The sequence below is a fragment of the Acipenser ruthenus genome, chromosome 6, assembly GCF_902713425.1.
Source record: "Acipenser ruthenus chromosome 6, fAciRut3.2 maternal haplotype, whole genome shotgun sequence".
Classification (NCBI taxonomy): Eukaryota; Metazoa; Chordata; class Actinopteri; order Acipenseriformes; family Acipenseridae; genus Acipenser; species Acipenser ruthenus.
In genome coordinates, this window is record NC_081194.1 from 58,349,841 (window position 1) to 58,362,480 (window position 12,640).

The window sequence follows — 12,640 nt, forward strand, 5'->3', positions numbered from 1 at the left end:
GGTTCTCCTGTGTTACACCACCAGAGGGCTGTTTGCAAGGACTCCTGCTGGGCATTCAAACCAGATTTCTAATAGTTTGGATTTTAAACAGTTTTGAAGTGCTACCTCCCTTCCACGTCAAAAAAAACTAACAGCGCTCTTAATGAATTGGTTTGATTGTTTGACAAAATCCCCTGTATGTTAAAATGTTTAAAGGTTTACTGGTAAAGCATAAAGGTTTTGAAAATTAAACAGTATCTGGCACCTTTAATTAATTCAAACATATTTCTGCTACCAGCACCTCCCTAAGCACCTCATTGCATTGTCTTTCTCTCTCTCAGGTGCCACGTGTCTTTGTGAATCTGGTAATGGTGCTGCAGATTGAGGGACTGAGGCGCATTAAGAGCAACACGCTAGGCTGCACCCTGCTGCAAACGTGAGGCTACACGCACACTGCCCCCTCGCTACCTCTCTCACTACCTTCCTCTATCGCTCACTCCCTCACCCACTCTCTCCCTTACTCGCTACCGCCCTCTCTCATGCCCTACCATCCTCCCACACCCGCTCATTCCATCACTCCCTCATGCTATCCCTCACTATCTCGCTCCCTAATGTGTCCTGTCTCTCAGGAATCTGTGCCCTTGTTCCTTGGTCCCTGGGGAGGATTCTCTGGAGCTGAGTGAGCTCAAGAAGATCAACCGGGAGTACCAGGTGAGAGGGGGGTTTGCACACCTCCACACTGACAATATTTTATGGTATACCAAAGAATCTAGTTTATCATTGAATGTGTTTTTTTTAAAATTATTTTCCAAAACCAGTTTAGAGCACCAGTGTAGTACATGCTAGTTTACACTATGCAGCAGTCATGTTTCATAAGGTGGCAGAAGTTTCTAATTTTAGAACCAGCCAGTGTCTCTGTATTGACTGCTCCCTGTCCCCCCTGCCCCCCATCTCTCCTGCAGGAGGTGACGGAGAGGCTGGTGAGCAGTGGGCGCTACGATGGCAGACAGGACTTCACTGTGGTGGTACAGCCCTTCTTCAGGAACTCCATCATTCCCCTGACGATTGTGAGTAAAGATGTGATCGGCCATCACTGACTGCCTCCCTCAATATCTCACTCCCCACTCTCTCCCTTTTTACTGCATACACCAGTATCTTGTGTGGCACTAAGCAGTGTGACTCATAAGTGTCTGTTTTTGGCCAGATTTCTGAAGAGGGAAATTCCAATTCTTAACCCTTAGCGGTCCATTTATTCAGCGTGTGTCAGGAGTGTCAGGTCCAATTTATTTTCACACGCACAGTTTATTTTAGACGCGCTGTTTAAAAGTATTTTTTTCACAGTAAAACAGGTTTAAAAGGCACTGCATATCAACAGGACACTCAGTACTGCATCTCCAGCCCTGCCCCACCCCTTGTTCGCTGTATTTTCACATACCTCTTCATAGTCGTGCATACTGATAAATCACCTCCTGATCACTCGTTTTATCACCAAACTCCTCAATAATGCGATCCAAGTCATTATTTTATTACTATAACATCTCAAAAAGCTCTGCAAATGTCCATGATATATTCTTTGAGCGCTGGATGCAGAAGCAGCTATCTTGTTTGTTTATGGCCGTGTTATCTCTGTGGTGCCGGGGCTATGTGTATTGCTCAGATCCGCCCCTTTTTTTTTCGGCTTCTCTCGTCTCCTGTTGGTCTCACTTGGCCATTGAATGGTTTTCTCGGCTTTTTCCGGAGAAAAAACGACTAGAGACCTGTGTTTTACGTCTTTTTTTTTCGGACTGGAAAGGGAAAATTGTAATGTCGGACCTGGTCAAACATAGGACCGCAAAGGGTTAATTTGAAGACAAGGAAGTGCACTTCAGTTGTTTATTCCTACAGTTCTGTGACCCATACTCTCCCCTTGGTTATTCTCTGCATTTATCATGGTTTGCCTTATTTTTAATTTGCTTAACCATACCTCTCTGTTTTTTACCATGCTTTCACTATTCTTAAGTTGGTTTGAGTTGGTTTGACTTGCTTGTCAAATGACTTCATGAGTTTTGTGATGGTAGTTGATCTCCTGTAATCACATTATCATCTTGTCATTGCTGGTGGAGTGGGTTCTGTGTCTCTGATGGAGTTGTTTTTCCCTCCTCAGGACGGGAAGCCAGATCTTGATTTCTTCTCTGTGGACTGTTTCCACTTTAAAGAAAGGGGCCAGGCAGAGATGAGCATCGAACTGTGGAACAACATGGTAAAGACTGGGGGCCACATAGCATGGCAAAGACAGGGGCTGGGGGCCACACAGTGCAGGAAAAGGGGCTGGGGGCCACACAGCATGGCAAAGACGGGCTGAGGGCTACACAGCATGGTCAAGACGCCACAGGGGATGGGGGCCACTGAGTATGTTTAAAGAAAGGCTGTGGGGCACACACCGCAGGAAAAGGGGCTGGGAGCCGCACAGCATGGCAAAGACAGGGGCTCAGGGATAAACAGCATGGTCAAGACACCACAGGGGATGGGGGCCACTGAGTATGTTAGACAGGGGCTGGGGGACACACAGCATGGTAAAGGCATGTTGAAGAGTTGTTGGGGCCACAGCACAGTAGCTGGGGTCCACAGGGTAAAGATACTTTAGAGTTACCGGTGCCGTACTGTTGCAAGGTGCTCACAGGAAAATGTGTTTTGCACTAAAAATGTTGCCACAAATGTGCTGCTCACTCGATAGTATCTCCCCCGGTGATAGTTCAGCTTTCCAATGTTCCCGACCCTTTCCCAGTGTTCTCATTCTACCCAATCTGAATGTCTCTGTTCCTTTTTGTTTCAGCTGGAGCCAGTGGGACAGAAGCACACCTTCAATAACTTCACTCATGACCGCAGCAAGCTCAAGTGCCCCAGCCAGGTAGTGTACGATCACTGCTGTTATTCATTCATGTGCTTGAAGCTAACAAAATACTGGCAGAAATACCTATCGTGCAGTTCCATTGACTGCTGTGTACAAGTCTCAGATCTGCTGGATATCTCCCATTAAGTGCACAAAATAAATAAAAAGGGGAAACATTCTGAATTTCTAAACCAGTATAGTTAGTATAGTGTATAGTGACTTAAAACTGCTACCAAACTGCTATCTAAGTGTTCAGTGGTTACTTCCGATGAAGATGAGCGTGTATTTCATTTTCTTGCACTCTTTTGTATTAGAGACCTCCTGACACAGCAGAGAGTCCTGGAGGGAGCCACCGGACACTTAGAAACATACATTATAACTCTGGCTGTCTCTTTCCTGCTGCAGGAGAGGCCCTATTTCTTCACGCAGATGAACAGCTTCCCGGATGCAAACCCCACTGCCGTGTCCCCGCCCCCCCCAAACGTTGGGCCGGTCGACTCTGTGGACACGGTGCCACAGTGGCTTGCAGCAGTGACGGCAGCGGTGGGGCTGCTGGTTGGCGCTGTGCTGGCCGGGTTCTTGGTGAGCTGGAAGGCGAAGGTCAGCTTGAAGCAGAAGGAGAAGGAGCTGGAGATGAAACAGACCACCTTCTGAGACCCTCCTCGATTACCCATCCCCCCACTCGAACATTCTTTTAATATTAACAAATACCAAGACCGTAACACTTCCAAACGTGATCTCAGACATGGTATCAGAGATTGTGATTGTATTCATAAAGAGATTTGTTTCTGCTGTTTTAATCAAGGTAATAGCGATAATAGATTTCGAGATTTGATGCTGTTTATTAGACTAACTACGATATACAATCACAAGCCAAAGAGCCATAGTTTACTCAAGTCTTTAATTAACTGTTAGACCAAAGATACATACAAACCTACACAAGAACACGTAAAGGTATTTGGCTGTTATTAGATTGAATAACTGGAGATCTTTAATCTTACTGTTGTGTGTGTTTTATCTGTGATGTTAAACTGCTTTGTGTCAGTGACTTAAATACTGTTTTTGTTTTTTTTTGTTTTTTTTTTTAAATATAAATAAATCTGTGGTTTTAAGACACCCTGATTTGCTTTTTAATAAAGCTGCACAATCAGTTGCCACAAGGCTGTTGCATTCAAACAAGAAAATGGGATCGGCCTGTTAGTGAAACCCAGTTCTGTGCAGCAGCCTTAGCCAGCAATGAGATCCCAGTACCACAGCGCTCCACTTAGTGCTCGACACACAGCCTGTTAAAACATTATCTGCTCCGTTTCTATATAATGCAGTCACGCACAAATTATCTTTAAATGGTAAAAAAAATTTATGGTCTGTGGAAGCTCCCAGTTTACACCGATGAAAGAAATTGCCCTAAAGAGGACACAATTACCTTACCATTGGCCTCCACCTGTGAACCATTAAAGTTGCTGTCACATTTTCTGGATAAAAACCCCACTGTTGAAGGATCATTAGTCAGGCTGTGAATCTGAAGGAAAATGAAGACCAAAAGCATTCTACAGAAGTTAGAGATAAAGTAATACAAATGCATAGATTAGGGAAAGGGTACAAAATAATATCCAAGTGTTTGGATACCCCAGTGAGCACAGTTGGATCAATAATCAGGAAGTGGAAGCTGCATCACACCACCCAGGCACTGCCAAGAAAAGGCCATCCCTCAAAACAGCGCTCAAACAAGAAGGAGACTTGTGAGAGAAGCCACAGAGAGGCCAACAATCACTTTGAAGGAGCTACAGAGTTCAGTGGCTGGGAGTGGAGTAATGGTGCACCAGCTCTGCATAACACTGGCCTGTATGGGAGGGTGGCAAGAAAGAAGCCGTTACTCAAAAAGTACCATCTGAAAGCACGTCTGGAGTTTGCCAGAAAGCATGAGAGTGACCCAGCTGCGATGTGGGAAAAGGTTTTGTGGTCAGATGAGACCAAGATAGAGCTTTTTGGCCAAAACTCAAAGCGCTATGTGTGGCGCAAACCTAACACTGCCCATGCCTCAAGACACACCATCCCTACAGTGAAGTATGGTGGTGGCAGCATCATGCTGTGGGAATGCTTCAAAATACAGGGAAATACTGCAAGAGAACCTGCTTCAGTCCGCTAAAAAACTGAAGCTTGGGAGGAAATTCACCTTTCAGCAGGACAATGATCCCAAGCACAAGGCCAAAGCAACATTGGAGTGGCTCAAGAACAAAAAGGTGAATGTCCTACAGTGGCCCAGTCAAAGTCCTGATCTCAATCCCATTGAGAATCTGTGGCACTATTTGAAAATTGCAGTCCACAAGCGTCATCCAACCAACCTGAACAACCTGGAGCAAATCTGCCAAGAAGAATGGGCCAAAATCACTCCGACACTGTGTGCAAAGCTGGTACATACCTACCCCAAAAGGCTTAAAGCTGTTATTGCAGCGAAAGGTGGCTCTACCAAATATTAATGTGTGGGGCTTGAGTACTTATGCAAGCAAGATGTTTCAGTTTTTTATTTTTCTTAAAATTTTTTCCCAACATAAAACCAATGTCACCTTAAAATAATTGATTTTGAGTTTCAGTGTTTTAAAATAAAATATCAAACAGAACGAAATTTCAATGTACCATTTGTAATTTAGTAATATGAGAGAATTGGTCAGGGGTCTGAATACTTTTGCAAGGCACTGTATATATATATATATATAAAATATAAAATTCTATAATATGGTTAATTATTTATTCATGTCCTCATTTGAAGGCACTGTGCAATTAAAGTTATACAAATACTTACATTCTATGCACAAAACACGTCCACAATCAGTATTTTAGTAACATTTAATTACATAAACTATTTACATAAATGTCAGTGAGCTTAGTAATTAAGAAACTGAACTACAGACCACAGGGTCATGTGGTCAGATGTCAGGTGCAGATACTACTGCCCCTATAGCCCTGAGCAAGGAGGTACTTTAGCCTAAAAATTGCTCCAATGAAATATAGCCAACTATATTAACAGGAACCAGAATCTGTGCATGAAAAATAATTAATTCCCATGTGGGACACTGCTGCTGCACTCTTGAAAAAGGTGCTAGACCCAAAATTGCTCCTGTTTACTTGTGGAAATGTCCCATACATGTTGGGCAGACATGTACTCTGCTTTCCCACATCGGAACCTGGTCTTTTTGCATGCAGGGTCATGACATCTGTTCTCTTTGTCTGTCTTTTTCTGGCCAGTGAGTGCCAGCTTCATGGTATCGCACTTCTCTCGCAACTGTCATGGCTGGTGCTCTTCTCTTTATTGGGGGTGGTGTTATGTTTTCAGAGGGGCGACCTCTTGTTCATTTCTCTACATTGCCCATGTTGATCAGAGAATGTGCAATTGAAGCCTTGAAGTGAAGCAGGTCAAGTGGTTTGGTTGAAGCATTCCACTTGTGGATGATCCACGCGTTGACAACAGCCAGATTTTAAAAGTGGTAGAAAATGTGCATGTACCCCCTCTTTCGACGGGTGGTTTGACAATACAATGCATTGAGGTGGTCCATCTTATCCACTCCTCCCATGTGGTGGTTGTACATTTTCATGGAGTTTGGCCGGTCAATTTGCACTTTTGCCTTATCTTTCTTAGACCATCTTATTGCCTTATCAGTAGGCTGGACCCCTGTGAAGGAGGAAGCCACATGTACAACAGCATTGTCCTGCCAACAAACAATGGTAATGTTATCATTTGAAGTGGCAAAGCTGACAGATCCCCTCTCTCTCCTCTTCAACTCTTTCTCAGCTGTCAGTTTCTTTTCACATCCCATCAGCCGGTTGCGTCGAATTGTGCCAAAGCTCTGCACTTCTTTGTAATGCAAGTCCCCACACAAACGAACCACAACATCTGGCACAACACCTAGGACAACTGGAGCATGATTACCCCCACTGCCTTGGTAGAATTCATATTTATAGGCTTATCCTGAGACACCAGTCATCACCCACAGTTTGTAGCCTCATGGGTAGGGTTTACCTTTGATATATTGCTTCAGAGTGGTTCTTCCCTTGAAAGGGATCATCATCTCATCAACAGACACTTGCTCTTCTACATCAATTTGTCTAGGAGCTAATTTGTCTAGGAAAGACTTGATCTTCCAGAGACCATCAGTGACGAGGTCTGGCTTGTCATCATTATTTGTGATATGAAAACTTCCTGATTTCTTCAAATCGTTGCAGTGGTATACTTCTGGCAATGAGGTTTTGGCGTATTGATGCTTGCCCAGACCAGTACATTCTTACGTGTGCATAGCGGATGTAAGTCATAACAAAGTTTATTCCAAGAAAGGTCTTGAGTTCAGGGTCATTGAGGTTGAAACTAGCACTTCCGTGCTGCATCGCATATAAGTTGGACTGAAAAACCATATCCTGCAGGAAGTCCTCATGCACTAGCTGCAAGAATAGACCGACAGGCTCTTCTTCATCAATGTTCATCTTATGTTCCCCAGAGGAGGGTGGAGGAATGGTGGCATGGTTATTTTCCTTCCCGACATTCCAAATTGGTCGTCTTGTCTTCTCTGTGGAGGGATGACTGGTGGGCTATGCAGCTTCAACTTATTCAACCTAGGGTTCCTCTGGTTGCAAAGCTTGTTCCAGTTCAGCATCATTAACATCTTCATCAGAAATGATGTCATCTTCTGAATCTGATGGAAGTGGTTCCTCATTACAAATCAATTGCAGAGCATCTCCTGCTGTGTAAATGCATTGCATCATGGAAATCAATCCTGTGACAAACAAAAAGTGGTAATAAAACTGAGTAAATGTGTATCAAGTAAACAATTACTTCTAAATTGTATCAGATTAATTTTACGAATAAAAATGTACCTTCATTCCAAAAACATTAACTAGGTGGCTTTATTTCAGAATAAAACTCATATATTTGTGAATAAAACACCAGTAAATTTAAAACTGCCAACTCTGTAGGACAATAATAGTTGGATATGTATTATTATAATATAAAAGAAGAAACGTTTTTAAAAATACACTGGCTGGCAACTTTATTATTAACTAAACCTAATAACCTGTTTGTCCCCAACAAATAGCCCTGGAAAAGGAATATAATAAGACTTTAAATGCAAGGCGCATTTTTTCACATAATGGGGAGAAAAAAATAAAACAACATATCAATAAACGGCTAAGTGATCTTTTAATTTAGGTGTATCAGCAAGAAAAACTATATGACATTAAAATAAATAATAATTCTAAAAAATAATTATAGGAAAATGCTGGCATGTTTATTAGCCGTTTATTAGAGATATTAGCCGTGAAGAAATCGGGGCGGGGGGCTGGGGGTGGTAGCAGCGTCGTAACCAGAGCTGACATTCTACCGAGGTCAAACTGAGGTTTCAAGCTATAGTTGGCAGTATTTATAGGACTGCTTGGTATTTACTATTCAACCTCCAAATCTATGTTACATGGCAAACCAACAGAGAAATGTCACGTTTTCACTTTTCACGTTCTCTTTTATTATATTATTTGCTCTGCACACACTCTTAACTCAGGGGAGACGTTAAGGAGGACAGAGATGTTTATAACTCCTAGTGGTTTATGTTCGAGCACTGGACGAGCGGTGTGTCCTTAAAACCTTTTATTTAATCAAGAAAATCACGCAGACTCATTTATTTGAAGTTTTACGAATCAGAGCAACATCAGCGCTCCTTCGGTTTATTAAAATGCCTTTAATATTGGTTCAGTAGTTTGCGCATACCACTAAAACCCCAAAACATGTAACAATAATTAGCAATCCTAAGTTTATTACAAGCTTCAGCATTTAATACTTCAATAACATAATACAATTATATGTATTCAGTGCAGCCCTCAGGCTGGCTAAGCACAAAGCCTACGAGCACCCACTACTATGTTTTAGCACATTCAATATAACACTCTCAATACTAAAACATAGTTTCAAAACCTCATAGCAATATAACCAATACATGCAAGATACAATATTACCATTAATATGCTTACCTCCTATTATAAGGAAGAGTAGCGTGAACAAAAGAGAAGGACTGTCCTTTGGAGATCTGCAAAGGATGGACCACGTGGCTCTGCAAAGCTGAGTCTTGGTTGTGGTCATCTCAGTGTGATCAGCCCAGGGTTTTTATACAATTTTTGTCCCATTGAAAGCAATGGGAGGCCCCAATTAGTTCCAATCATCAATCTTCATGGACAGTCCTTATCTCTTAGCGAACAGTAATCTCTAAGGAATTCAACCAACTCTTCAGACCCACTTGGAGTCATATGCCAATAAATCAACACTGGCCCATGATCTCATCCACTCATCCTTGGCCCCCTCCTTTATCTAAAAAGTTTAGGTAAAGCAGAGTTCACAAAATCCTTGCTATTTTGATTCACTACTTAATATGTGTGCATTATAAAAAGAAGTGGTGTTTTAAATATATGCAACACCAATAATTGTGTGTATTATAAAAAGAGTGGTGTTTGAATATATGCAACACCAATAGTTATATCATAATATAGCAGTTATAGTTATAATGATTATAATTGATTACATGAACTTGGCTTTCAAAAATATATTCCCTCATGTCATCTCACTCTCAAATTAGTTTCCTTCTTTCCTTACAGGTGTGTGTTTAGCAGGTATTATAGGGAACTTTCATTCTATATCTTTTTAGTGTAGAGTTTTCTTCTTATGAAAAACCCAACTATTTTACTGAGCTGTGAAGTTGTAATGTCTTTTTCTCCTATGGGCCCCAATTGCCTGAACTCAACTGACATCCAGATGACCCTGTATGTTTCAGCTATACTCATACTCGCTAAATCCAGTTTGTTAAAGACACCTCTTTCCTTGCCAAGTTTGGTAGTGATGGATGTTTCTATAAATCTCCTTACACCTATATCTTGCATGCCTCCTCTGCCCTTCAACTAGCTATTTTAGGTGTTAAGACCATCCATTCTAACTCCCTATATTTGCAGTCCGGCCCCTGATACTATAAGTCTTCTGATAAAAGAATTCCGGCTTCTTCCCACCAAAGAGGCCTTCCATCGGCTAATACAAATCTTCTCCAAGGGCAGGCTGATAGAGAGTTCAAGAAGACGGGTCACATAGAGTTTACTCTCCTAAAACCTATCTCATGCTTTTATTCTTTATTATTTATTCAATCCTTTTATTTTGTATGTTTACCACAACTTCTTTTTATGCTGCGTCTTTTAACTTCAGAGTCAGACTGGTACCTTACTTCTTATAGCGTATGGCTGCTAACCTTATTACTTTCTGCTAGCAGCAGCATAGCAGCAATGTTGCAATAGGATTTTATTCAATTTTTCTGTTCTCTATTTGTGGTGTATCTTCTGAAATGCTTATTTTTCTTAAGTTAGAGTCTGTTTTTACTCTAGGTTGTTCTTACTCACCTACTTATTTTAAAACTTAATTACAAGCAGAAACCTACTCAGAGCGAGGTCTTTTCTGTTTTTCTCTTTCCCTTAAGAACACTCCTAACTCCTTTTTCCTTTATATTCGGAAAGTATAATTCTTGAATGTAAGCACACAGTAATTCTTTTCATTGAATTAGGACTCAGTTTTCAACTATGCTCATTTTGATAGAAAACAGCTTCAGGTATGCTATCATATTAAGCAGAGTGAATCATATGATCTTATACATAAAAATTGTTCATAGTATTTCATACTAACAATAATTATCACTACCTATGATTATATGTTACCACAACAATCTATACTATTTAAAGCAAACATTTTAACATGTATTTATTAGTATAGCATTATTCTGTATTTAAGCTGAAAAAATATTAGCAGAAATTCCAGCCCTCAATTCTGGAGCTGTGCCCATCTTGATAAGAGACGGTTTGAGACTGACTGGGTTAAAGTGTCAGGCTGTCCCTGCTCCAGTTAAAGGGTCATACAGAGAGAGCATTCTTACAGCAATGGTTACAAACTAAAAACTATTAAACATTACAAATACAAACTAAAAACTATTCAACATTACAAATGATTATAGCATATGCATTTCATTAATATATTTAAATCATCCAATCCATGTCCAAGGCTTCAGCTCGTTCCCAGCAGGACTCCATTTCTGTTCTGGGTTCATCCCGAGTTGGTTCAGCGAAAACAACAACAGGTCCCTTTATCCAGCGTTTGGCATCACAGGTGTGGGTCGCTATGGTCTTGACTTTATACCTACAAGACACTTGTACACGCTTAATAGGGACACCTTCCTCACATTCTAATTTGCCTAGATGTGCCCATTTTACCAGGTGGCCGCTCTCACAATCCATACACTCAAATCTTTTTACATCCCTGGGATTTACATTCAAATGAGAGAAAGAAAGTCCCTCTGAATCATCACATTCAAACAAAATTCGACAATGTTTTACTAAATGACTGCAGGCTGGACATGGCTTGGGCCCAGTCCGGGGTGATTCACCTCTGCATCTGTCACAGTCACACATAACAAGAGAATCACTTCTCATTTCATGAACCAGGGCTAACTCTGTGCCTCTCACAAGCATTCTGGACCTGTACATGTTTCTGTCATGCATCTCCTTCTGTTCACACAGAGACACCTTAGGGGGTATGCCATCCATCCAGAACACAGTGGGGGTCCAGAACTCACTGTTGATCATGTCAGCAGGCACCCAGCATTTGTTTTCCTCTGCATCATCAGTGGACAAACTTAATACAACTGAATCTGACTCAATCGAGGAACCGTGAACTCTAGCCACTGAGACCCTCCATGCGAAGGGATCCAATATCTTACTACATATGACAGCTGGTTTGGGGTCACCTGTGACATAAAATTAAGGAGTCTTTTGTACTACTATTATTATTATTATTATTATTATTATTATTATTATTACTGTTATTATTATTATTATTATTATTATTATTATTATTATTATTATTAATTAACATTGATTCATTATTTATTATACTTCATTACCTCAGCTGCAGAGCCGCCAGCCCAGAGGGGAGGGAAAGGGTTTTAACACTCTCTATAATACTTATTAAGGTTGATCAAAAATACTCACAGTTTTTCTGTGTTGTATGGAAAGCTGTTTGATTTATGACACAATACTGGCATAACACGCTTGCATACAAAACCATGGCAACTGAATAGCTAATAAACGTCCTGGAAAGCAATGTGGCATGTTAAACACAGGAGGCAGAAAACCGCTTTCTGAGGTTATTAAGTAAGCACTAAGAACAAGAACAGCAGAAATTATGCATTTTGAACAAAGAAAACGATTGCTGAAAGAGAAGATGACAGCCAAATTGAATACTTTTGGGATATGCCTGCTTGTAAGGTATTCGCTGAGCATTTTATATCAAAGCTGCACACTCTGCGGAGTGTGTCCTCGGTCCCGCCTCACCGAGGTAATAAATAGTCACTGCGCTGAGATCTCAGCCTCTTTTGCATTGAACCCGCGAATGCGAGTAATGCGACCTCACAAGGTTAGCGGTCATCTTCCCTTTCAGGGAACCGGGGTTACATCGTTCACTTTCAATTTGAAGATGACCGCCAAATTGAATACTTTTGGGAAAGTATACCAGAGCCGTCGTGAGGGAGAATGAACGGACATCTCGATGCCGCCATCTAGTGCTGGAGGTGTGAGCGTTCAACCTCAAGGACCCTAGTGCCTATTAAAGGCATCGAGGGATCTACGCCATTAAGACGGTAGAACCTGGTAAACGTAAGCGGGATAGTCCAGCTAGCCGCAGTACATATATCGGTCAATGAGACACAGGCTTGAAAAACCTCGAGGCGTCGAGAC

General features: G+C 41.5%; 1 protein-coding gene across 3 annotated transcripts in view; it reads left to right on the plus strand.

The window, feature by feature from the left end:
• Positions 1 to 3,964, plus strand: part of LOC117411207 (phospholipase B1, membrane-associated-like) — a 41,034-nt gene extending 37,070 nt beyond the window's left edge. For all 3 annotated transcript variants that reach the window (XM_034018499.3, XM_059025593.1, XM_059025594.1), the window contains 6 exons: positions 321 to 415; positions 609 to 690; positions 942 to 1,046; positions 2,123 to 2,218; positions 2,792 to 2,866; positions 3,254 to 3,964. In XM_034018499.3, the coding sequence (XP_033874390.2) occupies positions 321 to 415; positions 609 to 690; positions 942 to 1,046; positions 2,123 to 2,218; positions 2,792 to 2,866; positions 3,254 to 3,502 (702 nt within the window). In that variant the 3' untranslated portion in view covers positions 3,503 to 3,964. The remainder of the gene's footprint in view (positions 1 to 320; positions 416 to 608; positions 691 to 941; positions 1,047 to 2,122; positions 2,219 to 2,791; positions 2,867 to 3,253) is intronic.
• Positions 3,965 to 12,640: the final 8,676 nt, after the last annotated feature.